This window comes from Mesoplodon mirus (genome assembly GCF_964341445.2).
Source record: "Mesoplodon mirus genome assembly, chromosome: 1".
Taxonomy (NCBI): domain Eukaryota; kingdom Metazoa; phylum Chordata; class Mammalia; order Artiodactyla; family Ziphiidae; genus Mesoplodon; species Mesoplodon mirus.
In genome coordinates this window covers 227,310,667-227,338,057 of record NC_138976.1, presented here as the reverse complement: position 1 = coordinate 227,338,057, position 27,391 = coordinate 227,310,667, and the positions used below count along the sequence as shown (strand labels likewise).

The following is a 27,391-nucleotide window of genomic DNA, read 5'->3' as shown; positions in this document are numbered from 1 at the left end:
TGTATAGCACCCTACACTTCTCCTTTGTAGCAGCAGGCTTCACATTTATAAATATTTGTAATGATTACAGTTTTGTTAGGATACAAGTTTCAAGAGGAGAAGTCCATCTTATTCATTACTACATCCCCAAATCTTAATAACAGCTGGCACTTAGTGAGTATCTAATAAATTTTTATAGCATGAAGGACTTTCTGAAATTAATTCTGCTGGCTGCTCGTCAGTGCACACCTCCAAAGGTGTGGAGCATAGTCCAAAACTGCCTCTAACACCCAGAAAATATCTTTGAAGGCATCCGTTTTATTTACCTTTAAAATTCATGTGACTTTAAATTCTCATCCATTACATGTTTCTTTTAACGTGTTTTGTTATTCCCAAGAAAAATGGACATGTCAGGGGTATGTAGCATAGTTTTAAGTGTACAGCTATGTGAGTGTTTTGGAACTGGAGCTCTCTTCAAAGTCTGTCTTGATTTTTAGCAAATACCTTAAACTTGAGTTAGCATCTGAAAAGTGGGTTTAAGAATACTTATCTTGATGGTTTTGTGGTTTTTTAAGAGAGCAAAATGCAAATGTGCTTAAAGTACTTGGCATACATAATGTATACTCAAATATTGGCTCCCTTTTCCCCCTCTTACTAGAAAACTTCTAGTTTCCCTTCCAAGAACCTCAATTTATCTCTGGTTCTTTTCATTAAGTATACATGATCTGTCAAGAACAGAACTGTCAAGAACTGAAAGTATTCTCCATCTTTGAGCCAGGGTTGTGACTCTTCCTCTGAGGGACAGAATTCTTTTACTGAGCACAGTGAACACCTTGTAGATGAAAATTTTCTAGTCAAAAATTTTAAACAGGGCTTCCCTGGTGGCGCGGTGGTTGGGAGTCCGCCTGCCGATGCGGGGGACGCGGGTTCGTGCCCTGGTCTGGGAGGATCCCACATTCCGCGGAGCGGCTGGGCCCGTGAGCCATGGCCGCTGGGCCTGCGTGTCCGGAGCCTGTGCTCCTCGGCGGGAGAGGCCACAGCGGTGAGAGGCCCGCGTAAAGCAAAAAAAAAAAAAAAAAAAAAAAAAAAAAAAAATTTTAAACAATTTCCACAGAGGATAATTAAATGGAATTTTTATTACTGCTAATTTAACACAAGTTTACTTAGGCAAGTAAGAATTTATAGAATCTGTGCTTTATTGCACTGCATAGAAACCAGAAATACAGCTACACTGTTATAGTGTGGTTTGTGGGGAATTAAGAATGGTGTTGTCTGGAATACAGGATGATTCTCAGTGATTGTTGCAAGGAATCATGAAAGAGATCTTTGGTCCAAAGAAGACATCTCTGAAAGAGAGCAGAACACGAATTAAATCCAGCTGAAAGTTAAGATGTATGTTAGACTTTTCTGAGCAAGAAATGGATGGTGATTTCCAGGATTTCAGATATGACTATTCTTTTTAGGTGAATAAAGTACAAAGAGAGTGAGTGGGAGGACTTTTGCCACAAGAGCAGCAAAGACCAAGAAGGTAATCAATTCTTCTACTTTCCCCCATCTGCCATGGACATTATGCTGTCATTTGTCTATAAAGAAAAGGAAAGATTGGGTGATTTCAAAACCTTACAAACATACCAAAATATTCATTTCTCTGATATGGGTGGGGATAGGCCATGAAGTTTAAATCTACAGCTAAGAAACAGAAGATTAAAAATTTGTTGGGAAGTTAATAAGTAAATTTCTAGGTTTTGTAGGGAAAGGTGAAATTTTGAGCTACTCAACTCTATCCACTCTTGTTGGAAAGATCACATAAGGTGATGTATAATAAAAATGCACGGTATAATATAAAACTGTGTATACGTGCAAGGTAGTATTATGATTATGGCTCATTAGAAATACGCTTAGCATGCAATGTACCACATGATGACTGTAGCTAACACTGTTGTATGATATATTTGAAAGTTGCTAAGAGAATAGATCCTACAGGTTATCACAAGGAAAAAAAATTTGTAACTATATGAGGTGATTAGTGTTAACTAAACTTATTATGGTAATCATATGGTAATCATTTCACAATACAGTTGACCCTTGAACAATGCAGCGGTAAAGGGTGCTGAGCCTCTGTGCAGTGGAAAATCCGTGCATAACTTACAGTCAGTCCTCCTTATCTGTGGTTCAACATCCAAGGATTCAACCAACCGTAGATGGGATAGTACTGTGGTGTGTATTATGTTTAGTGAAAGAAATTTGCGGATAAGTGCAATTTAAACGTGTGTTGTTCAAGGGTCAGCTGTATATGTATGTCAACTCATTGTGCTGTACACCTTAAACTTACACAGTGCTGTATTTAATTATATTCAATGCAACTGAAAAAATAGAATGGCAAAATAAAATTTGCGTTTATAGGCAAAAAATATATATATATACTTAGATATTTGTTGCTACTGGGAAAACTGTAACCCAAACTCAGTTAGAAATTATTTTCATATATCCATACTTCTAGCTCATCTATTAACAATGAATAATCACAAAATTACATCATAAAGTAAGTACATTTCAATAAATTAGTTTCAAGTCTTACAAAAAAGTAAACATGATATTTTAATATTAGATGGCGTTTCATTTATGTAGGAAAAGTTAAATCATTTTATGGAATCAGTTAACTTGAGTTCTTTTTTTTTTTTTTTTTTTTTTTTTTTTTTTTTTTTCCTTTTTGCTGTATGCGGGCCTCTCACTGTTGTGGCCTCTCCCGTTGCGGAGCACAGGCTCCGGATGCGCAGGCCCAGCGGCCATGGCTCACGGGCCCAGCCGCTCCGCGGCATATGGGATCCTCCCAGACCGGGGCACGAACCCGTATCCCCTGCATCGGCAGGCGGACTCTCAACCACTGCGCCACCAGGGAGGCCCTAACTTGAGTTCTTGATATCATTGTTTAATCAAGTGATTCTCAAATTTTATTATGCATCAGAATCACTTGGAGGGTTTAAGCCATAATTGCTGTGCTTTCTCTCCATTGTTTCTGATTCAGTTGGTTTGGTCTGGGGCCCAGGGATGAACTACATTTTTAACAAGAACTCAGGTAATGTTAAAGCTGCTGTTCTGGGAACCATACTTAAGAACCAACTGGCTTGGTAGAAAAAATACCCAGGCCAAATTAGAAGACCTGTGTTCTAGTCTCAGGGCTGATATTAGCTAGTTATGTGGGATGGTGGTCATTTTACCTCTCTAGACCTATCTTTGATAAGATGGTTATATTTGCCCTTTCTAGCTCACAGATTTCTTAGAAAAATGAAAAATATGATGATATGTTGAAAGTAATTTGAAAAAGCTGATTTCAATATGAAGCAGTCAAGATCATAGTATTTGAGCTTCCTCGATAACCAGGAGAAGATTATTTTAAAATCAAGAGCTATAAATATTTATTTATTTATCTACCTTTGTATTATACTTAAAATACATCTACTTTCCAAGTCAGTGGACAATCTCTATTCAGTTAATTTCTGGTTAACTCATACATAGAGCTAGAAAGTTTTTCTTTCACCATTACCAAACTTTTCCATCCAGTTACTTGATCTGTTCACTGGGATCTTTTATCTAAAGCCTTTTATTAGTTTTCAAATTAGTTTAAGGCGTCAGCCTTGAAGGTGACTTCAGCTACCAGAAGATTTTTTTGTGTGTGGTTAAAAATCAGATAGGAAATTTAGAATTTAATAGATTGGAGTGTTATTAATTTCCTGTATCCCATTTAGTTTTACTAAAATCTGCCAAACTCTGTCTCTTAAATGAAAACATTCATTTTGATACATAATGGTGATGATCCTAAAAAATAGCTGAGATTTGAACAGGGTTTTACTGAAAAGGGTGATTAATTTTAGCACACTCATTATGAAGGTGTCTTAAAGAGTTGTACATACACTTCACAGCAATATGTTTGTGATTGCATTTCCTTACTTTGGGCAGCAGAGCAATTCACTGAAGTTGCAGTAACAGATCATCTCACATCCCTTCCCATCCCAGAAGTGATCCTGGACGTTTACATCAATCTTTGTCAGGTCAGCTACTCCTTCTGGAAGATTGTGACAGTTGTGATCTTTCAGTATCTTTCTGTAGCAAGAGAGGCGATTTGCAGGCATGGCTTGGACTCCTAGCAGCAAAGTTAGTCCAACGGTGACAGCAAGTACTATAAATTTCATTTTGGCTTTTGGCCCTGAGATAGAAGAAACACCAAAATGTGTCAGTGTTTTTATGTTTGTTTGGTTTAAAGATGGAATTCATCTGAACATAAAGTCCTGCAGCATTCTCATAAGCTCTTGAAAGAGTGGGCATTGATTTTTTCTACTCTCTTTGAATGTCTCTCAAAGTTTAGTTTTATGACCACCTACAATAAAAATCACTTAGAATATTTGTTAAAAATGACATGCCTGAGCTCCACAAAGAAATATTGAATGAGAGTTATGTGAGGGAGGGGGAAGGGAGATAGTGGGAAGAGCCAGAATCTGTGTTTTTAAGGACCCAAAGTCATTTTTTTCAGTATATTCAGTGGAGAAAAACTGCTTTTTAAGGTGATAAAACTCAAGTAAATTTCTGGAACAAATAGCATCATTGTGTACAGTGATTCTTGACCTTGCATATCCTAACAACATTGTCCAAGAATCTGGGTCCAACCCTGAGAGAAACAAAAAGCCCAGTTATCCTGATGTTGACAGATTATATTCTATAGATATATTTATAGTTTTTAAAACTTTCAGAATTATTTTGGGGACCCATTTTTTTTTAAAGAAGATGTTGAGGGTAGGAGTTTATTAATTTTATTTTTATTTATTTTTGCTGTGTTGGGTCTTCGTTTCTGTGCGAGGGCTATCTCTAGTTGTGGCAAGCGGGGGCCACTCTTCATCGCGGTGCGCGGGCCTCACTATCGCGGCCTCTCTTGTTGCGGAGCACAGGCTCCAGACGCGCAGGCTCCGTAGTTGTGGCTCATGGGCCTAGTTGCTCCGCGGCATGTGGGATCCTCCCAGACCAGGGCATGAACCCGTGTCCCCTGCATTAGCAGGCAGATTCTCAACCACTGCGCCACCAGGGAAGCCCCTGGGGACCCATTTTGTTGCATATTTTTAGTAATTGTGAACTCTTCTCCCACATGGGTTACATCTTAGCCTCAGTTGAAAACAGAGGCTTGAATTCCCCATAAGAGGCATTTACCCTGTTCTTGAATACCTACCATGATGGGAAACTCATTGTTGACTAAATCCATATATTCCACTGATACAGTTCTGATGTTTCCCTTACTGGAAAATATTTTTCTGTGGCTTCCACCCACCAGTTCTAGTTTGAACTCTTGGGGTCATACCACAAGTCTAATTCCTCTTTCAGGAGATAACACTTTAAGTATCCTGTCTGTGTACAACTATGGAATATGTTGAATATTGAATCAGGAATATTGAATCAGGTTTTTCTGGCTTCCATATTAAACATGAAGAAAATGGAAGCTCTTGTAGTAAAGGAAGACTAGCAAAATAGTTGGAGGAACCAGAATCAGACTCCACAGCCATTCAGATTTCATCTTGTTGGCAGGTGCTGAAGTGTCTTTCCTACCTCTGGAGTATTAAAAAGGGAGGAAGACAGATATGTATATTGTACGATGAAAGAAAACAATATTGTTGAGAGAAAATTTTACTATGAAGTTTTCAGTGATTAGATGCACCTCAAAGGTCAGTTATTTTAGGTAAGATAATGGGTTCAAAAAAAAAAACTTAGTTATTTTACAGCAGTGTGGCTTACAATAAAATGGAAAGAAAGCTGCAGATTCCCATGTACCCTCTGCCCCCCACATGCACAGTCTCCCATGTTATCAACATCCATCACCACATGGTACATTTTACCAAGGATGACCCTGCACTGACACATCCGAATCACCCTAAGTCCATAGTTGGCCTTCGGTTTCATGCCTTGTGTTGTACGTTCTATGGGTTGGACACATGTGTCATGGCTTATATCCATCATTTAGATATCACACATGGTAGTTTCACTGCCCTGAAAGTCCTCTGCGCCCTGCCTGTTCATCTCTCCCCACCAGCCCCCAGCCCCACAGCAACCACTGGTCCTTCTTATTGCCTTCATAGTTTCACCTTTTCCATAACGTCCTATAGGTGGACTCACACAGTATGTCAGCTTTTCATATTGGCTTCTTTCATTTAGTAATATGCTTTTAAAGTTCCTCCATGTCTTTTCATGGCTTGAGAGAGCTATCTTTCTTTTTTAGTACTGGATAATATTCCATTGTCTGGATGTACCACAGTTTATCCATTCACCTACTGAAGGACATCTTGGTGGCTTCCAAGTTTTGGCAATTATGAATGAAGCTGCTATAAACATCCTCATGCCGGTTTTTATGCGGACATGTTTTTAACCTCTGTGGATAAATACAAAGGCGCATGATTGCTGGATTATATGCTAAGATTATGTTTAGTTTTGTAAGAAACCATCAAACTGTCTTCCAAAGTGGTTGGATTACTTTGCGTTCCCACCAGCCATGAGTGAGAGTTCCTGTTAAGCCATATTCTCACCAGCTTTTGGTGTTGTCAGTGTTCTGGATTTTGGCCATTCTACTAGGTGTATAGTGGTCTCTCATTGTTTTAATTTGCACTTCCTGATGACATATGATGTGGAGCGTCTTTCCATATGCTTATTTGCCATCTGTATATCTTCTTTGGTGAAGTGTCTGTTAAAGTCTTTGGCCCATTTTTAAAGTCAGGTTGTTTGTTTTCTTATTGTTGAATTTAAGTGTTCTTTTTACAGTTTGGATAACAGTCCTTCAGCAGATGTGCCTTTTGCACATATTTTCTCCAAGTCTGTGGCTTATCTTCTAATTCTCTTAATAGTTTCTTTCAAAGAGCAGGTGTTTTTAATTTTTATGAAGTCCAGCTTATTAATTATTTTTTCATATATCATGTCTTTGGTATTGTGTCTGAAAAGGCATCACCAAACCCAAGGTCATGTAGATTTTATCCTATGTTATCTTCTAGGGGTTTTAGAGTTTTGTACTTTACTTTTAGGTCTATGACCCATTTTGAGTTAATTTCTTGTGAAGGGTGTAACGCCTGTGATTATATTCATATTGGGGCATGTGGATGTCTGGTTGTTCCAGCACCATTTGTTGAAGAGACTGTCTTTCACATTGTATTGCTTTTGCTCTTTTGTCAAAGATCAGTTAACTATGTTTATAGAATTCTATTTCTGAGCTCTCTGTTCTGTTCCATTGACCTATTTGTCTATTCTTTCACCAGTACCACATTGTGTTTGTCTATTCTTTCACCAGTACCACATTACTGTAGCTTTATTGTTAGTCTTAAAGTCAGGTAGTGTCAGTCCTCCAACTTTGTTCTTTTCTTTCAGTATTGTGTCGGCTATTCTGGGTCTTTTGCCTTTCCATATAAACTTTAGAATCAGTTTATCAATGTCCACAAAATAACTTTCTGGGATTTTTATTGGGATTGTATTGAATCTGTACATCAAGTTGAGAAGAACTGACATCTTGACAATATTGAGTCTTCCTATCTCCATGAACATGGAATATGGAATATCTTTCCACTTATTTAGTTCTTTGGTTATGTTCAACAGTTTTGTAGTTTTTCCTCATATAGATCTCGTTGTATATATTTTGTTAGATTTATATCTAAGTATTTCATTTTGGGAGGGTGCTAATGTAAATGATACTGTGTTTTTAATTTCAAACTCCACTTACTCATTTTTAGTAGATAGGAAAGCAGTTGACTTTTATATATTAACCTTCTACCCTACAACTTTGCTATGATTTAGTTCCAGTAGTTTTTTGTTGAGTCTTTTGTATTTTCTACATAGACAACCTGTCATCTGCAAATAAAGACAGTATTATGTCTTCCTTCCCACTCTGTATACTTTTTATTTCCTTTTCTTCCGTTATTGTATTAGCAAGGACTTCCAGTATGATGTTGAAAAGGAGTTGTGAGAGTCAACATCCTTACCTTGTACCTGATGTTAGCGGGAAAGCTTCAAGTTTCTCACCATTAAGTATAATGTTACCTGAAGGTTTCTTTAGACAGTCTTTATCAAGTTGAGAACATTCCCCTCTATTTTTAGTTTACTGAGAGTTTTTATCATGCTTGAGTTTAACTTTTATCAAATGCTTCTCCCGCATCTATTGATATGATCATGTGATTTTTCTTTTTTAGTCTGTCAATGTGATGGATTACATTAATTGACTTTCAAATGTTGAACCAGCCTTGCATACCTGGGATAAATCCCACTTGATTTTGGTGTATCATTCTTTTTATACTTGTTTGGATTCAATTTGCTAATAATTTGTTGAGGATTTTTGCATCTATGTTCATGAGAGATATTGGTCTGCAGTTTTCTTTTCTTGTGATGTCTTTGGCTGGTTTGGGTATTAGGGTAATGCTGGCCTCATAGAATGAGTTAGGAAGTATTCCCTATGCTTCTATCCTTTGAAAGAGATTGTAGAGATTTGATATACTTTGTTCCCTAAATGTTTGATAGAATTCACCAGGGAACCCATCGGGGCCTGATGATTTCTGTTTTGGGAGGTTATTAATTACTGATTCAATTTCTTTAGTAGATACAGATCTACTCACATCATCTATTTCTTCTTGTGTGAATTTTGGTAAATTGTGTCTTTCAAGGAATTGGTTCATTTCATCTAGGTTATCAAATTTGTGGGCTTTTCCTTTATTATCCTTTAACTTTCCATGTGATCTGTAGTGATGTCCCCTCTTTCATTTCAGATATTAGTAATTTTGTGTCCTCTCCTTTTTTTTTTTCTTAGTTAGCCTGGCTAGAGCCTTATTAGTTTTATAGATCTTTTCAAAGAACCATCTTATGGTTTCATTGATTTTCTGTGTTGATTTCCTGTTTTCAATTTTATTGATTTCTGCTCTAATTCATACTATTTCTTTTCTTCTGCTTACTTTGGAGCAAATTTAATTTGCTCTTTTTCTAGTTTCCTAAGGCAGAAACTTAGATGATTGATTTTAGATCTCTCTTCTAATATATGCGTTCATTGCCTTCATAAATTTCCCTCTATGCACTGCTTTTGCTGCATCCTGCAAATTTGGTAAGTTGTGTTTTTATTTTCATTAAATTCAAAATATTTTAAAATTTCTCAAGATTTCTTCTTTGACCCATGTGTTATTTAGAAATGTGTTTAATCTCTACATGTTTTTCTATTTTCCAGTTATCTTTCTGTTACTGATTTCTAGTTTAATTCCACTGTGGTCTGAGAGCAGACCTTGTGTGACTTCTTTTAAATTAGGTAAGATGTGTTTTATGGCCCAGAATGTTGTCTATCTAGATGAATGTTGCATGTGAGCTTGAGAAAGACGTGTATTCTACTGTTGTTGGGTGAAGTGATCTACAGATATCTATTATATCAAGTTGATTGGTGGTGTTGTTGAGTCCAACTGTGTCCTTTCTGATTTTCTGTCTGCTGGATCTCTCTATTTCTGAGGGAGGGGTGTTGAAACCTCCAACTATGATAGTGGATTCATCTACTTTTCCTTGCAGTTGTATTGGTTTTTAGCTCATGTAACCTGATACACTGTTGTTAGGCAAGCATCCATTAAGAATTGTTATGTATTCTTGGAGAATTGACCCCTTTATCATTATGTAATACCCTTCCTTATCCCTGATAACTTTTCGTTGATGTTTGCGCTGTCTGAAATTAATATAGCTCCTCCTGCTTTCTTTCGGTTATTGTTAGCATGATGTATTTTTCTCCATCCATTTACATTTGATCTATATGTGTATTTATATTTAAAGTGAGACAACATATAGTTGGGTCATGCTTTTTGATCCATTCTGACAACCTCTGTCTTGTAATTGGTGCATTTAGATCATTGACATTCAACACTGACATTGATATAGTTAGATTAGGATCTACTATGCTTATTATTGTTTTCTGTTTATTGCTATTGTTCCTTGCTGCTTTTAATATGATTTCTTTGTGTTTAATTTTTGACAGTTTGATTAATATGTGTCTTGGCGTATTTCTCCTTGGATTTATTCTGTATGGGACTCTCTGTGCCTCCTGGACTTGATTAACTATTTCCTTTCCCATATTAGGGAAGTTTTCAACTATAATCTCTTCAAATATTTTCTCAGTCCCTTTCTTTTTCTCTTCTTCTTCTGGAACCCCTATAATTCGAATGTTGGTGCGTTTAATGTTGTCCCAGAGGTCTCTGAGACTGTCCTCTGTTCTTTTCATTCTTTTTTCTTTATTTTGCTCTGCAGCAGTTATTTCCACTATTTTATCTTCCACCTCACTTATCCGTTCTTCTGCCTCAGTTATTCTGCTATTGATCCCATCTAGAGTATTTTTCATTTCATTTATTGTGTTTTTAATCGATGCTTGATTCACCTTTAGTTCTTCTAGGTCCTTGTTAACTGTTTCTTGCATTTTGTCTATTCTATTTCCAAGATTTTGGATCTTGGAAATAGAATCTTGGATCATCTTTACTATCATTATTCTGAATTCTTTTTCAGGTAGACTGCCTATTACCTCTTCATTTGTTAGGTCTGGTGGGTTTTTATCTTGCTCCTTCTCCTGCTGTGTGTTCTTCTGTCTTCTCATTTTGCTTATGTTACTGTGTTTGGGGTCTCCTTTTGCAGGCTGCAGGTTCGTAGTTCCCGTTGTTTTTGGTGTCTGTCCCTAGTGGCTAAGGTTGGTTTAGTGGGTTGTGTAGGCTTCCTGGTGGAGGGGACTAGTGCCTGTGTTCTGGTGGATGAGGCTGGATCTTGTCTTTCTGGTGGGCAGGTCCACGTCTGGTGGTGTGTTTTGGGGTGTCTACGGACTTTTTATGATTTTAGGCTAATGGGTGGCGTTGTGTTCCTGTCTTGCTAGTTGTTTGGCATAGGGTGTCCAGCACTGTAGCTTGCTGGTCGTTGAGTGAAGCTGGGTGCTGGTGTTGAGATGGAGATCTCTGGAAGATTTTCGCCGTTTGATATTATGTGGAGCTGGGAGGTCTCTTGTGGACCAGTGTCCTAAAGTTGGCTCTCCCACTTCAGAGGCACAGCACTGACTCCTGGCTCCTCAATTTGGGATGATTTGTTGTCTATTCATGTATTCCACAGATGCAGGGTACATCAAGTTGATTGTGGAGCTTTCATCCGCTGCTTCTGAGGCTGCTGGGAGAGATTTCCCTTTGTCTTCTTTGTTCCCACAGCTCCCGGGTCTCAGCTTTGGATTTGGCCCCGCCTCTGCGTGTAGGTCGCCGGAGGGCGTCTGTTCTTCGCTCAGACAGGACGGGTTAAAGGAGCAGCCGCTTCGGGGACTCTGGCTCACTCATGCCGGGGTGTGGGGGGAGGGAGGGGCACGGAGTGTGGGGCGAGACTGCAGAGGCCGGCGTGATGTTGCACTAGCCCGAGGCGCGCTGTGCGTTCTCCCGGGGAAGTTGTCTCTGGATCCCGGGACCCCGGCAGTGACGGGCTGTACAGGCTCCCGGAAGGGCGGCGTGGACAGTGACCTGCGCTCGCACACAGGCCTGTTGGCGGCGGCAGCAGCAGCCCCAGCGTCCCACGCCCGTCTCTGGGCTCCGCGCTTTGAGCCGCAGCTCGCGCCCATCTCTGGAGCCTCCTTTAAGCAGCGCTCTGAATCCCCTCTCCTCGCGCACCAGGAAACCAAGAGGGAAGAAATAGTCTCTTGCCTCTTCGGCAGCTCCAGAGTTTTCCCGGACTCCCTCCCAGCTAGCTGTGGCGCATTAGCCCCCTTCAGGCTGAGTTCTCGCCGCCAGTCCTCTCCCTGCGCTCTGACCGAAGCCCGAGCCTCAGCTTCCAGCGCCGCCCGCCCTGGCGGGCGAGCAGACAAGCCTCTCGGGCTGGTCAGCACCGATCCTCTGTGCGGGAATCTCTCCGCTTTGCCCTTCCCAGGTACGTGGGGAGTTTCTTGCCTTTTGGGAGGTCTGAGGTCTTCTGCCAGTGTTCAGTAGGTGTTCTGTAGGAGTTGTTCCACGTGTAGCTATATTTCTGGTGTATCTGTGGGGAGGAAGGTGATCTCCGCATCTTACTCTTCCGCCATCTTCCCCAGAAGTCCCCATTGCTATTGTTCCTGTTTCTCTCTTCCACTCTCTTTCTGCCTCCTTTTCTGGTTTCAATTGAGCATTGCCTATGATTCCATTTTCTCCCCTTTCTTTTTTTTTTTTTTTCTGTCCTACGTGGGCCTCTCACTGCTGTGGCCTCTCCCGTTGCGGAGCACAGACTCCAGATGCGGCCATGGCTCACGGACCCAGCTGCTCCGCGGCATGTGGGATCTTCCCGGACCGGGGCACGAACCCGTGTCCCCTGAATCGGCAGGCGGACTCTCAACCACTGCGCCACCAGGGAAGCCCTTCTCCCCTTTCTTAACGTATTAGTTATACTTTTTCTTTTTTACTTTTTCAGTGGTTGCCATAGTGTTTGCAGTATTCATTTATAACTAACCCAACTCTGCTTTCAAATAATATTATAACACTTCACAGTACAGTAATGTGAGTACCTTATAATAAAATAATTCTGATTCCTTCCTCTCATTCCTTGTATCATTGCTGCCATTCATAAGCATATATATCTATACATATATATATATCTTTATATACATACATAACATAGATAGTTGAATACATTGTTGCTATTATTTTGAACAAACCGCTACCTCTTAGATCAATTAAGAATAATAAGAAGAAAAGTTTATTTTACCTTCTCTTATTCTAATTCAGTGCTTTTACTTTATGTAGATCCAAGTTCCTAACCTATATTATTTTCCTTCTCTTGAAAGAACTTTTAACATTTTTCATATGGCTGGTTTACTGGCTATGAATTCTCTCAATTTTTGTTTGTCTGAGAAAGTCTTTATTTCTCCTTTACTTTTGAAGGATAATTTTGCGGAGTGCAGAATTCTAGGTTGGTAAATTTTTTTTCAACACTTTATTTCACTCCACTCTCTTCTTGTTTGCACGGTTTCTAGAAGTTGGATGTAATTCTTTTCTTTGTTCTTCTGTAGGTAAGGTGATTTTCTCCCCTCTGGCATCTTCTAAGGACCTTTTCTTTATCTTTCTTTTTCTGTAGTTTGAAAATTATCTGCCCATGTGTAGATTTTTGACATACGGTCTACTTGATGTTCTCTGAATTTCCTGCATCTGTGGTTTGGTTTCTGACATTAAGTAAATTATCAGTCATTATTGTTTCAAGTATTTTTTCTGTTTCTTCCTCTCTTTCTTCTCCTTCTGGTGTTCTTGTTATGCGTGTGTTACACCTCTGTAGTCGTCCCACAGCCCTTGGAGGTTCTGTTTCTGTTTTTTTTTTCAATGTTTGTACTCTTAGACTTTCAGTTTTCAAGGATTCTATTGACCAATCCTCAAGCTCAGATTCTTTCCTCAGCTGTGTCCAGTCTACTAATAAGCCCACCAAAGGCATTCTTCATTTCTTTTACAGTGTTCTTTTTATCTCTACCATTTATTTTTGGTTCTTTCTTAGGATTTCCATCTTTCTGCTGGCATTGCCCATCTGTTCTTTCATGCTGTCCACTTTATCCATTAGACCCCTTAACATATTAATCATAGGGTTTTTTTAAGCATTTTAAAATTTTACTCTAATAGGTGTAGTATGATTAATTTACATTTAATATTTTGCGTGCTACATACATTTAAATAGGATATCCCTTTCTAATCCCCGTCTAGTATCAGGAAAATGCTTGTAAGTTTGTTCTACCTTGTTGGTAATGGTATGCATTTTAAGTGGCACTGGGCATCCCCCCCACTCCAGTCCATCATCTTTAATCACAGTTGTTTTAAGTTCCTGGTCTCATAATTCCAACATCACTTCCATGTCTGGTTCTCATGCTTGCTTTATCTGTTTGTCTTTGGTATGACTTGTCAATTTTTCTTTTTTTTTTTTTTGTGGTACGCGGGCCTCTCACTGTTGTGGCCTCTCCTGTTGCAGAGCACAGGCTCTGGACGCACAGGCTCAGCGGCCATGGCTCACGGGCCTAGCCGCTCTGCGGCATGTGGGATCTTCTCAGACCGGGGCATGAACCCGTGTCCCCTGCATTGGCAGGGGGACTCTCAACCACTGCGCCACCAGGGAAGCCCCTGTAAATTTTTCTTGATAGCCAGGTACTATGTACCAGGTAAAAGGAACTGCTGTAACTAGGCCTTTGGTAATGTGGTGGTGAGATACAAAGGGAGAGGAAGCATTCCATGGTCCTGTAATTAGGGCTTGGTCTTTTAGTGAGACTGTGCTTCCGGGCTGCGAACTTCACAAATGTGTCTCAGTTCTTTCCTCTCCCCTTAGGTGGGACAGGATGGCTAGGTGGGATGGAGTTGGGTATTTCCCTTCCCCCAGGTCATTCAGGCTCTGATAATACTCCAGCTGATTAGGCTCTGGTTCACTAGTTTCTCCCAAGGGCAGGCCTTCTTAAGAAGAACAGAACGCTCTGACATATTTCGAGAGGGTTCCTTTCCCATCACCTGCCAGAACCTTGTGGAGATTTTTCTCAGTATTCACGTAGGAGCAGAATAGCTGGTAGGTGTATGTTTTACGTTTTAAGGAATTGCTAAATTGTTTTTCCAAAGTGGTTGTACTATTTAAAATTTCCACCAGCAGTCCAGTTTGTCCACGTCCTCTCCAACACTTGGTATGGTCAGTCTTTTTTATTTTTTGCCATTCTGATAGCTGTCTCATGGTCGTTTTATGTTGTATTTCCTTAATGATTAATGGTATTGAGCTCCTTTCATATGCTTATGTTCATCTGTGTATCTTCTTTGGTGAACTGTCTGTTCAAATCTTTTCCCATTTTAAAAAATTGGGCTTGTGTTCTTGAGTTGTGAGGGCTCTTTATATATTCCGAACACAAGTTCTTTATTAGATATAATAATATCTAATAGATATATTATTTATTAGGGCTTGGTGAGACCAAGCCCTAATAAATATGTTTTGCAAACATCTACTCTTCATGCATGGCTTTCCTTTTCACTTTCTTGACAGTGATTTTAAAAGAAGCAAAAGTTCTTAAAATTAATGAAGTCTAATTTCTCAATTTTTTTAATGGAATGTGCTTTTGGTGTCATAGCTGAGAAATTATTGCCTTACCCAAGGTCACAAAGTGTTTCTTCTATGTTTTCTTCTAAAGTTTTGTAGTTTTATGTTTCACATTCAGTTTTGTGGTCCATATTAGTTTTTTTTGTTTTTTGTATATAGTGCATATGGATTGAAATTCTTTTTTAGGTTGTTTTTTCAACTATGGTTGTCCAATAGTTTTAGCACTATAAGTTGAGAAGACTGTTGTTTCTCCACTGAATTGCCTTTGCATCTTTGTCAAATATCACTTTTTAATATAGGTGTGGGCCTGTTTCTGGACTCTGTTCTTTTCCATTGATATATTTGTTTATTTTTATGCCAGTACTACAGTTTTGATTACTGATGCTTTATAGTAATTCTTGGAATTGGTTAGAATTATCCTCGAACCTTTGTTCTTCTTTTACAAAGTTGTTTTGGCAATTCTAGGTTTTTTGCAGTCTATTATGAATTTTGTTATCAGCTTGTCAATTTCTACAGAAAACGCCTGCTGGAACTTTGGTTGAGATTGCATTAAATCTATAGATAAATTTGGAGAGTATTAGCATCTTAATAATATTGGATCTTCTGACCTCTGAACATATTTTTCCATGCTTTTATTTTTACTTTTTGTGGCTTTATATTTCAAATGTGTTTCTTATAGACAGGCAGTCTATAGGTTGGTCTTGCTTTTTTATCTAAACTGACTACCTCTGCCTTTTAAGGGGAGTGTTTAGACCATTCACATTTAATGTGATTATTGACATGGTTAGATTTAAATCTGTCATAATTTGTTCTCTATTTGGTCCATCTGTTCTTTGTTTCTTTTTCCCTCTTTATGTGCTCTTTTGGATTAACTGAAATTTTTTTACAATTTCACTTCTTCTGTTGGCTGATAAGCTGTAATTCTTCATTGTGCTATTTTGATGATTGATTTAGGGTTTATATTATCTATTTTTACTTATCATTGTCTTTCTTCAAATTATATTATGATGCTTTACATTAGTATAAGAACTTTACAATAATATATTAACATTTCTCTCCTCCCATCCTTTATGCTATTATTGTTATACATTTTTTTATGTATATGCTATAAACCCCAAGTATATTATTTTGTTTAAACAGCCAGTTAAACTTTAGGGATTTAAATAACAAGAAAAAATATTACACGTTTATCCATGCAGTTTCTATTTCCAGTGCTTTTCGTTCCTTTGTGTAAATTCATATTTCCATTTGATATCATTTTCCCTATAACTGAAGGATATCCTTTAATATTCTTATCATGTAGGTTGGCTGGTGATGAATTCTTTCAGCTTTTGTATGTCTGAAAATGTCTTTATTTCACCTTTGTTTTTGAACAAAGGTTATAGTATAACAGGTTATAGTGTGATAGGTTGGCAGTTTTTTTCTTTCAGCACCTTAAGGATATATCTGTTTTAATGTTGCTTTTTAATTCTAACATGTATCAGTTCTGTGTTGGTCTCGATTGATTGATTATTCTAATTATGAATTATGTTTTCCTGCTTCTTTGTATTCCTGGTAATCTTTGATTGGATGTCAGAAATTTATAATTTTGCCTTATTGGATGCTGGGTATTTTTATATTCTTATAAGTATTCTTGTGCTTTGTTTTCGGATGCAACTAAGTTAGTCGGAAGCAGTTTGATCCTTGCAAGTCTTGCTTTTATGATCTGTTAGGCGGTTGCAGATCTGTTCTCAGTCTAGGGCTAATTATTCCTCACTACTGAGGCCATTCCTTCTCTGTGAGTATTCCTGGCCTTTTGAGTACCAAGCACTCTGTTCTCTAATCCTTGCAGATGTTCCTCCTCCCCTCCCCCCTTCCATAGTTCCCTCATTTGCATACACTAATCAATTTTCTGCCAAATACTTGAGTGGGGCCCTCTGCAGACTGCAGGGTTCTGTCTCTGTGTATCTCTCTTCTCTCAGGCACTCTGTTCTGTGGTCTCCAGCTGCCTTGGTCTCCCTGACTCTCAGCCCCATTTCTACAACTCAGGGAGTTGGCTGGACTCTATCTGGGTTCCCTCAAGGCAGTAGACTGGGGGAAACTGTAGGGCTCACCTCACTTGCTTCCCATCTCCCAAGAATCAGTGTTCTTCCTTGGTTGAAATCCAGTGTTTTGACAAAAATTGTTTCATATATTTTGGCTGTTTTTTGTTGTTGTTTCAAGGGAGTGGGCAGATCTGGTTCCTGTTACTGCATCTTGGGCAGAAGTAAAGCTTTCTATATCACTCTCACTATTTGTAGCTATTTGGGGAGGAATATGAAGGACAGATACCCAAGTCTTACAGATTCTGAAAATGAGCTGTGTGGTACTCTGTTGATTTTAACATAAGCCGAATTCTCAGAATTACGTTTCTCCCTTCTTCTACTCTCCCTTCCCCAGATTGAACTGTGGTTCCTCTGATGTGCATCTCTTAGGGTAAGTAGCTATTTGTCCCAGAATTCAACAGATAAGACCCAGTCTGGTTGCACAGAAGCCATTCGTTTAGGCTGCCCTTCCTGCTTCTACAGTGGTGCTTGTGAACTTTGTCCTCCATGAAATAGGCTGCTGAAATGTAGCCCCAAGTCGCTCTCTAATCTTCAGACCCAAATCTTCTTGTACTTCCTCTGCACAGACCAGCGTCAACCCAGCAAGGATTTTCAGGAGAAGAGCAGCCATTGCTGGGAAGGTGGGGAAGTGAGAGAATAGTGCTCATGTGCGGGTCACTGATCAAGCTATTTAGCAATCACATGAGAGAGAGGAGAACAGGAGCAAGCTGCTTTTACTTAGTTTCACTTAACAAATGTTTCTTAGTGTTTCATTTATGCCAGGCACTGTCCAGAGTGCCAGGAATACCAAAGGAATTCAGGAAAATATCAATAACTAAACCCATCCTCTTCCGACAACTCCACTTTCTTTGAGTCAAAGCTAAAGTCATTGCAGTGACCTCCATATGCAATCTGGCTCCCCATCACCTCTCTGAAATCATCTACTCTTCCCCTTGTTTGTTTTGTTCCAGCTGTTCCTCAAAAATGCCAGATGCATTCTTGCCTCAGGGCCTTTGCACTGGTTATTTCCTCTGCTTGGGAAGCTCTTCCTCCAAATATCTGCATATCTAACTACCTCACCTTCTTCAAGCCTTTGCTCCTCAATAACACCTACCCCACTGTCCTATTTAAAATTCTGTCTCCCCTTACCTGCACCCCTATGTTCACTGCAGCACTGTTTACAACAGCCAAGACACAGGAGCAACCTAAGTGTCCGTAGACAGAGGAATGGATAAAGAAGGTGTGGCACAGATATACAATGGAATATTACTCAGCCATAAAAAAGAATGAAATAAAGCCGTTTGCAGCAACATGGGTAGACCTCATACTAAGTGAGGTAAGTCAGACAGAGAAAGCCAAATATCATAGGATATCACTTATATGTGGAATCTAAAAAAATGATACAAATGAACTTATTTACAAAACAGAAACAGACACAGAAAGCAAACTTATGATTTTCAAAGGGGAAAGGTCGGGGGACAAATTAGGAGTTTGGAATTAACAGATATATACTACAATATATAAAATAGATAAACAACAAAGACTTACCATATAGCACAGGAAATTATATTCAATATCTTATAATAACCTATAATGGAAAAGACTGAAAAAGAATATATATGTGCTGTACACCAGAAACTAACACAACATTGTAAATCAACTATACTTCAATTTAAAATTTTTTTAAATTAAAAAAATAAAATTCTATCTCCTCTTTCAGATTCTCAATCTGCCTTACTTGCTCTAGTTTTCCATGGCATTTATAAACCTCTAAGTTATTATAAAATATTCTTATTGTGTCTCCCCAAACTTGAATGTAAGCTCCAGGAAGGAAGGATTTTGTCTGATATGTATCCAAGTACGCTAAACGGTGCCTGGCACGTTAGTGAAAGAATAAATAGTATATCCTAATCTTTAGATGCTTACAGCCAGGGAAGGAGGAGTTTCTCAGATTACTAAACTCAATATTTAGTTGCAGGGAACTATTTATGCCTGAAAGAGGTTAGTGAGCTACCAAATCCTTAAATTTGCATGTCATCAGGTACTACTGTTTTAATTTAATTGTATTTAATTTTTTCTAGTTTGACTTTAAAATGTACTTCCCAATTTCTTTTGTTTGTTTGCTTGCTTTTTGTCAAAACTAGCATTTATTCCGGCCTACTAGCTCATACCTGACTTAAAAATATATGTTTCTTTGTATGTGTACCTTTATGAAAAGATTCAACAACAAACATCACCTGGCTTTTCTCTAACCCCTTTCACCAGATTCCTCTCTATCAGAAGGTGGGGTGTATGGGGAGGAGTTGGGAAGGGAGCTGTAAGCTCTTTTTAATCTTTTTGCCCTAATGCGATAGAATTTTTCTGTTATTTTAGGTCTTTGGCATATTTCTTATCTTTTAGAGCTTTGATCTTCAGAGTTTTTTTTACTATGTAATCATGATCTTATTTTTGGTAATCTATCTTAATTTTGTCTATTCCTTGTGGCCTTTGGACAAAGTCATGCGTTTAGACAATTTGGCCTCGTGTTACCTTTCTTATATTTCCTGCATTTAAGTGTAGTTTGTTCTTAAGCTCACTTCATGACTGTTAATGTCTTATGCTTTATTTCCATCAGATGGTTCTAATGAGAGCTGTAATCCTAGTTGGATTTTTTTTTTTTAGAAAAATATCAATAATTTTTCTAAAAAAAAAGTAATAGTTTAAACATGGAAAATACAGAAAAGCACAGATAGAATAAAATTCAACTGGAGTGTCAATGTGGAGAGGGCTGTTGTTAACATTTTGTGTGCTTGTTTTTGATGTGCATTGGCGAGGGTGTTAAGAAGGAGAAATTGAGATGGCCAGGGACAGGGGGAAACTCTAACATTTATGTTTGCAGGGGGCTGGCGGGGGAGAGGTATGTCGGAGAAAGAAGTTGAAGTTGATTGAAGAATGAGGTGAGGGAAAGGAATCCAGGATGACTCTTAGGTTTCTGACCTGAATGGTACTGACATTTACTGACATGAGCTGAGGATGAATTGCAAGGAGTCCATCTAGCGGGGGGACCTAAGGGTAAACTTTTGGACAAGTTAATTTTTTTCCTTCCAGTTTTATTGAGATATAATTGACAAATAGCATGGTAGAAGTTTAAGGTATATAGCATAATGATTTGATTTACGTACATCATGAAGTTATTATCACAATAAGTTTAGTGTACATATATCATCTCACACAGGTATGAAATAAAGTAAATATATATATATATGCATATATATTTTACTTTTTTCCTTTTGGCCTTAACATTCTTGGCTGATTTGTGTTGATAATATGTATAAAGCAGGTAACTAATGAGAACCTACTGTGTAGCACAGGGAACTCTACTCAGTGCTCTGTGGTGACCTAAATGGGAAGGAAATCCAAAAAAGAGTAGATGTATGTATATGTATAGCTGATTCACTTTGCTGTACAGTAGAAACTAACACAACATTGTAAAGCAACTATACTCCAATACAAATTTAAACAAACAAACAAAAAAGAATTTGGACAAGTTAATCTGAGATGCCTATCAGACATGAAATGAAGATTCTGAGTAGGCAGTTGAATGTGAGTCTGGAAGTCAGGGCCAGAAGTATGAATTCGAGAGTCATCGGGATATTTATCGATAGTATTTATAGCTGTGGGACCGCAGGGTAGTGAGTGCAGAGTGGGAAGAGAAGAGGGGAGGGATGGAGACCAGGGGCAGCCCATGTACGGGGACTGGAGGAAGAGATGCCAGCACCGAGAAGGCAAGCAGGGTACCTTCCCCTCCTCCTGCATCTCTCTGGGGCCTGCTTCCAGGCTGGGCTCACAGGAAGCATTCAGAAAGCATTTGCTGAAGGAAGGAACAAGTAACTGGCTGGAGAAGTAAGCGGGTATGTTGCCACACCATGCGCCTTTCCTGGCTGTGTCCAGGCCAGAGCACAGAATGATGTCTCTTGTCCACCTCAGTCACGTACTGGGATGGAAAGTTCCACACCTGGCAAGCCCTCCCTGGTAGTTTTTTTTTTTTTTTTTTTTAACACTTTATAAATTACATGTTTGAACTGAACTGAAGTCTTCTCTTCTTCCTTTACTTCAGTGCAGATAAATAGCTTTAACTATTATTTGGCAAGTGGGGAAATGCCTGAACCAGTATGTTACCATGATACATTGGTTTGTTTTTTCATTAAAAGACACCGACCTTCATCCTTGGCAATCCATCAAGACCATATATTTTTCAAGTGCCAACAAGAGTGAAATGACTTTGACCAATTCGAAGCAAATTGCTCTATTTTTTTCCCCTCTTTCTGTTGAAGTACATGCATTTAAAATTCCTCCTGAAGTACATCCAAATTACAACAGAAAACAAGGCTAAAAACTGAATATCTGAAGGAATAACTAGAGATCTTTAGATAGTTACCAATGGGTTTTTTTGGATTCAATTTTATGTAATTAACTAATGTTGTAAGATACCATTCATATCCCAATAGTGGCATTATTTTTAAAAGATCACTGTAGAGGATACAGAACTATGAACAAGATGTTTCCAATTAAGCAGCACATCATTGTCCCCATCACATGGGTAGGGCACTGCAAAGTTTGGTTGTGTGAGGGTGTTTGGCACCAGCAGGCTTTTGAATGGTTGGAGTTAAGTGGAGACTTAAAAAGAAAAAGCATCGCATTTAATGGCCAAAACAGAGCTATGTCGTGAGAGCATTGAGGTCTTTATGCAGCAGTGCTCATGCAGACAGCTGATGCCAGTTCTGGAAACTGGTGTTAAGAGCAGTGGGATGAAACAGAGTTGATGAGTTAGACAGAAAGGGCAGCCCATTTTCGTATTCCTTTCATAACACAGCCAGAAGGAAGCAAAGGCTGCACAAACAAATGAAAATTCCAGCTCAGAACTTGACATTTAAAATATCAAAATTATAGTTGGAAGAGATTAAAACTGCCGTCCAGTCGTGGTGTTTTTCCATTCATCTTTGCTGGTGGATGAAAATAACTATTATTTTTAAAATTCCCACTCTCTGTACCAGAAGAGTTTTGTATTAGAATGACTGAGGGCTGGAGTGAAACTTCTCAAAGCGTAGGTAAAAGGAAAAGAAGTGGTAGTAGAAGGTGGATAAGGCTTCCAAACATCTTTAAAATAGACACGATCAGCCCCAGTACCCAGGAGACCTTCATCAGTGGAAAAACAAAGTCCACGTCCTCCCTGAAGGTGGTCTGCTTTCAGGCACCTCAGAGAATGATTTGAATATGCAGGCTTGCATCATTTTAACTATTTCCCTGGCCGTGAGAAATCATCATCACTGGATAAAAGGACCAGCGTTTGGGAGAGTTTTACACAGTCTATGTAACTAAGTCACGGAATTTTAAAGAGGAATTTTTATAAGCCCCAAAGGGAAAAAGAGTTCCCTGTATCACAGCAGTACAGACACTGTGTTGTGTTCCACGGTGGGGACACCAAGGATGAATTTCGTGAATTCCCTCTTTGTCTCACACATTTATACCAGTTTCTTTTTAGGAATCAGGATTTAAAAATTTTTTTATTGAAGTATAGTTGCTTTACAATGTTGTATTAGCTTCTACTGCACAGCAAAATGAATCAGCATTACATATACATATATCCTCTCCCTTATGGGTTTCCCTCCCATTTAGGACATTACAGTGCATTAAGTAGAGTTCCCTGTGCTATGCAGTATATTCCCATCAGCTGTCTATTTTATACATAGTATCAATAGTTGGATATGTGTCAATCCCAGTCTCCCAACTCCTCCCACCCCACCCCTTTCCCCCTTGGTATCCATACATTTGTCCTCTACATCTATGTCTATTTCTGCTTGGCAATTAAGGTCATCAATACCATTTATCTAGAAGGAATCAGGATTTTTAAAAGCAGAAGACATTCACTTTCTTAGACATTGCCATTAAACTTTACATAAAGTAGGAATACAGAGATAACAGCTACTGCATTGAAAAGGAACTTGTGTTCTTCATCACCCTGGCGTAGTCCTGAGCGGTGGAATGGTGGAGCCAGATTCAGGGCAGACGGGGGCTTTAACAAGGAGCAGCCAGCAGTGAGGGAGCTGCCTCCTTTTAAGTCCCCAATTAAATGCCTTTCCCGTTAAGGAATGTACATTACATTTTCTATTCTCCTTTAATCTGATCCTTTTCCTCTAACCTGGGAAAGTATCATCTTTCTCAAAGTGCACACATCACCTCCTCAGAGACTCTCCCTGCCTCTCTGTCCTTCTCTTCTGACTCAAGACACAAATACACTTCTGCTCTAGTCTATAGCAGTAGTTTGCAGTAGAATCAATGACATAAAATGATTGTTAAGGAAAAAAAGTCCATACCCTTTTTCTTCTCCTTTCCTTTGGTCTTCTTGACAGAGGAATCTTCTGAAATGCTCCAACTCACTGGGTGAGTTTGGGCAAAAGGAGAAGAGAGGAGGTGCTGGAAGGTTACAAACGGACCTTTGTCTGCCTTGTCGCCCACCCACCAGGACCGGGGAGAGGAGGGGCGGCGGGAGACAGGGCTGCGAGACCTGCCCCCCAGACGCTTCCAAACCAGGCAAGAGTGAACCAGCAGCTTCTCTACCGAAGGAAATAGCTGGTCTGGACAGGAACCTCAGGGAGGCGGACTGTTAGAGCAATAAAATGTAGGACCTGAGGGATTTAAAGAGAACACAGAGCTCTTCTTCCCTTAAGAGAAGTGTGTGTGTGTGTGTGTGTGTGTGTGTGTGTGAGAGAGAGAGAGAGAGAGAGAGAGACAGACAGACAGAGCGACAGACAGATAAGGACAAAGAGAGCAGAGAGATAAGGACAGAAAGCAGAGGAGAGGGAGGGAGGGAGGGGGCAGGAAGAACGGCTACTGTGATTCAGGAAAGCGGCTGGCTTTGCACCTCCTCCCCTTTCACAGTTTCTTTGTGAGTTTTCACCAAGTTTTCCTCACCATCTAGATCTCTTATTTTGACATTTTGGTAGAAGGTCTATCCCATCTCACCAGCGCCTCGCGCAAAAAGTCATTATCCGTCACTGGAAAGCAAAAAAATAAAACGACTAAGAAAGAAATCTGTTCTCTGCCTCAGAAATAGAGGCAAGAAAGGAATTTCACTCTGTTTTGAGCAAACTGAACTGGAGTTGTAGCATCTGTTAACTATCCTTTAGCTGTTGTTTTAATTCCATCTGGAGCAGAGTCCCAGGAGTTAGAAAGATTATAACAGAGCAAGATTATCTAGATGGAGAGCCAGAGGTAATCCTGGTTGTATTAACGAGGGCATGGCGGTGAAGGAGAGGTGATGACTTCGGGGATTACAGTGGTTTCCTGCGGCTGGAACGGGGGTGGGGGTGGGAGGAGATAAAACAGAGGAAGAGAAAGAGGCAAGTTGATGAAGTACCACACATGCTGTGCTAAAAACTGCGGAATTTTCCTGAAGGTCAGCGGAAAGATGATGAAAACCATTAGAAAGGATGAACCCGCTGACTGCAGTGTCAAAGGAGGACTGTGTGGGAGGGAAGAGTCTAGAGGCAGGAGGAGGGCGACCCAGAAGAGAGGATGGTCAGGAAGCAAAACTGAGGAGATGTGCTGACCAGTTGGATTTTCTTTTCTTTTCTTTTTTTTCTGTCTGTGCCCCGGAGCACGTGGGATCTTTGTTCCCTGACCAGGGATTGAACCTATGCCCCCTGTATTGGAAGCACAGAGTCTTAACCACTGGACCGTCAGGGAAGTCTCCGCAGTTGGATTTTTATGTTTAGGGTACAGGTAGTTGAGAAAAGGGGAGATTCTGTTAACTTTAGAAGGTTTGGACCTTTGGATGGATGATGACGTTACTCATCTTGGAAAAAGAATAAAAAAGAAGAGCAGTTTTGGGTGGAGCAGGAGTGGGGAGAGGAGGATGGTTAGTCTGTGAACGTGGAATTCATTGAAGGAGCCCTGGGTGTAACTGGGGATGTTTAGTAGGCGGTTGGCTAAATGGACTTGGAGCTCAGAAAAGAAATATGAGCTAGAAAATCAGAGTTTATCTGCTAGTCAACTAACCATCAACTAAGTAAGTGATCGAGTTATTCAACTAAATGATAGTTGAAGCCATGGCTGTCCCAGTTAAAGAAGCTGAGCCTGTGCTCTGGGTGCCAGGCAATTCACACGTCTGAACTCATTCGCTCTTCCTTATGACCCCATGAAGTCAGTCCGTGTATTGGCCCCACTTTATAAGAGGGGACACGTCAGAGATGTCAGGGAACCTGCCCAGGATCACACACACGCAGCCTGCAGCCTGCAGGTTCTGGGTCTAGTGCCCACGCGCTTCCCCATGTGCCAGGAATGGACTCCGAGTGAGAAGAGAACTGGGCTGAGGTCAGAATCACAGGGGCCACTGGCATTAAGGGATGAGCAGAGAATGGGAGTGATAGAAGAATTCGGAGGGTTGGTGTGGAAGTCAAAGGAAGGCGTTTCCAGAAGGGAGGTGAGTGGAAGGACCTGCTGACAGCTGTTCTAGGGAAGCCATGTGTACACACCCCGGGATGGAGGAGCACACAGCCAAGTGAAGACCTGCAAAACCAGACTTGGTCAGCAGCCTGAGAGAGCTCGAATCTCCAAGCTCCACTTCACTGAGGCTGGGACAAGTGGCATGGGATCCAAGAAACAGATGCGAGTCGTGTGTGCAGTTGACTGCACATTCCCTTGGCATATTTATAACTACGTTCCCTGTGATGCTTACTACAGAGAGCTGATGCCACAGAGATGGTTAATTTATTTGTACGACTTAAATGTGTAGAAATAAGTGAGTATGAGGAAGAAAGTGGAAACTGTTCAGGCCTCAGTCCATCTGAAGAGCTGTCCATCTCGGTTACCCAGTGCTGACCTAGCCCAGAAGTGCAGTGCCAACACATACTGACTTTCCTCTTCCTCTTATTTCCCTGTTCATCTAACGCTTCTTTATTTCCCTGATTACATTGCTCATTTTGTTTCCTTGTATTTAATCCATAGTTGTTCAGAATAGTTGGTTCCCTTTTATAGTCAGCACTATCCAAATCCATACAGTAGGCCTGGCGTTGTTTCTTGCAGGCCTGCTTCAGGGTGTTACTTTCCCTTGCCTCCGGATCATGTTCCTAGTCACTCAGGAAAGATTTCCCCTCAAAAGCACATTTGCATCTGGGCTTTCTAGTCCTTTGTTATGTCTCAAACATTTACTTATCACTGGCTGGACTCCCATCATTTCTAGGGAGAATTATTGAACACTGTTAAACTAGAAACGTCTGTAACTATTCAACCTGATGTCCATGGCACAGAGTTGCCCATTTGGGAAGCAGCTGAGTTGCAAACCAAGGCCTGTAATTAGAGAGGTTGCCCTTGAGACTTTGTTTTTCCTAATATTGCAATATTTATTTATTTATTTGACTGCGCTGGGTCTTAGTTGCGGCATGCGGGATCTTTGTTGCGGCATGCGGGATCTTTCAGTTGCGGCATGTGGGATCTTTAGTTGTGGCATATGGGGGTCTTTTAGTTGCAGCATGTGGGATCTTTAGTTGCGGCATGTGTGGAACTAGTTCCCTGACCAGGGATCGAGCCCAGGCTCCCTGCATTGGGAACGCAGAGTCTTAACCACTGGACCACCAGGGAAGTCCCGCCCTTGAGACTTTTAATTTGGGGCTCAAATTTTTAAAAATCTGAAACCAGTATTTGTTTTCTTGTATATGGAAACTTAAGGCATTTTGTCTTATTTTGTTTTTTCCTTATGGCCTGTTACTGAGACCTCTTGTTGAGCCCTGGTTTATGTTTCTCTGGAGACCATCTGTCTCTTTGAGACAAGCTCTGGAGCTTCCCAGAGTAAACTTCTCATGTGAGGTGGGTAAGCCCCTAAATTAATGACAGAGCCAATTCATGATATAGAACTTAAGCAACTATGTTAAAAGTATGGGCATTAAATTTGAAAAGAGAGCTGATTAGTATTTCCTAAAAAACAAGCAAACAAATGATAACAACAACAAAATCCTTCCAATCAGAAGAAGTCTGAGGAGATGTCTTAGGTATAAATAATTGTACACATTGGACATCTTAAGCTTGTGAAAAAAATGAGAACACACATAAACTCTTCCCCTGATTTCCACCTGAGAGCTCATGCATGTGCCCTGATTTAGAATCTGCTGCTTCTCTGTTCCCTAATTGACCCCTTTCTCCTGTTTCCTTCAGACTTAAATCCTTCTGGAGTTGCTGAGGGTAGGGTGTGGAGAGAAGCAGCAGCCGGTTTCAACCTTCGCAGGCTCCTCCCAGGAGAGAAGGAGGACCTGTTTTAT

At 39.9% G+C, this 27,391-nt stretch overlaps 1 protein-coding gene across 2 annotated transcripts; it reads right to left on the bottom strand.

Annotated features, from left to right (window-relative positions):
• Nucleotides 1-899: 899 nt before the first annotated feature.
• On the bottom strand, nt 900-27,391 carry SCRG1 (stimulator of chondrogenesis 1). Of its 2 annotated transcripts, XM_082623519.1 has the most exons (3): nt 23,453-27,391; nt 3,928-4,183; nt 900-1,325 (listed from the first exon to the last, which is right to left on the bottom strand). In XM_082623519.1, exons 2-3 carry the CDS (start codon nt 4,167-4,169, stop codon nt 1,271-1,273), a joined length of 297 nt encoding a protein of 98 aa, XP_082479645.1. In that variant the 5' UTR covers nt 4,170-4,183; nt 23,453-27,391; the 3' UTR covers nt 900-1,270. The 2 variants fall into 2 exon arrangements, with proteins under 2 accessions (XP_082479645.1, XP_082479644.1); XM_082623518.1 differs by lacking the exon at nt 23,453-27,391 and having other exon boundaries at nt 3,928-6,503.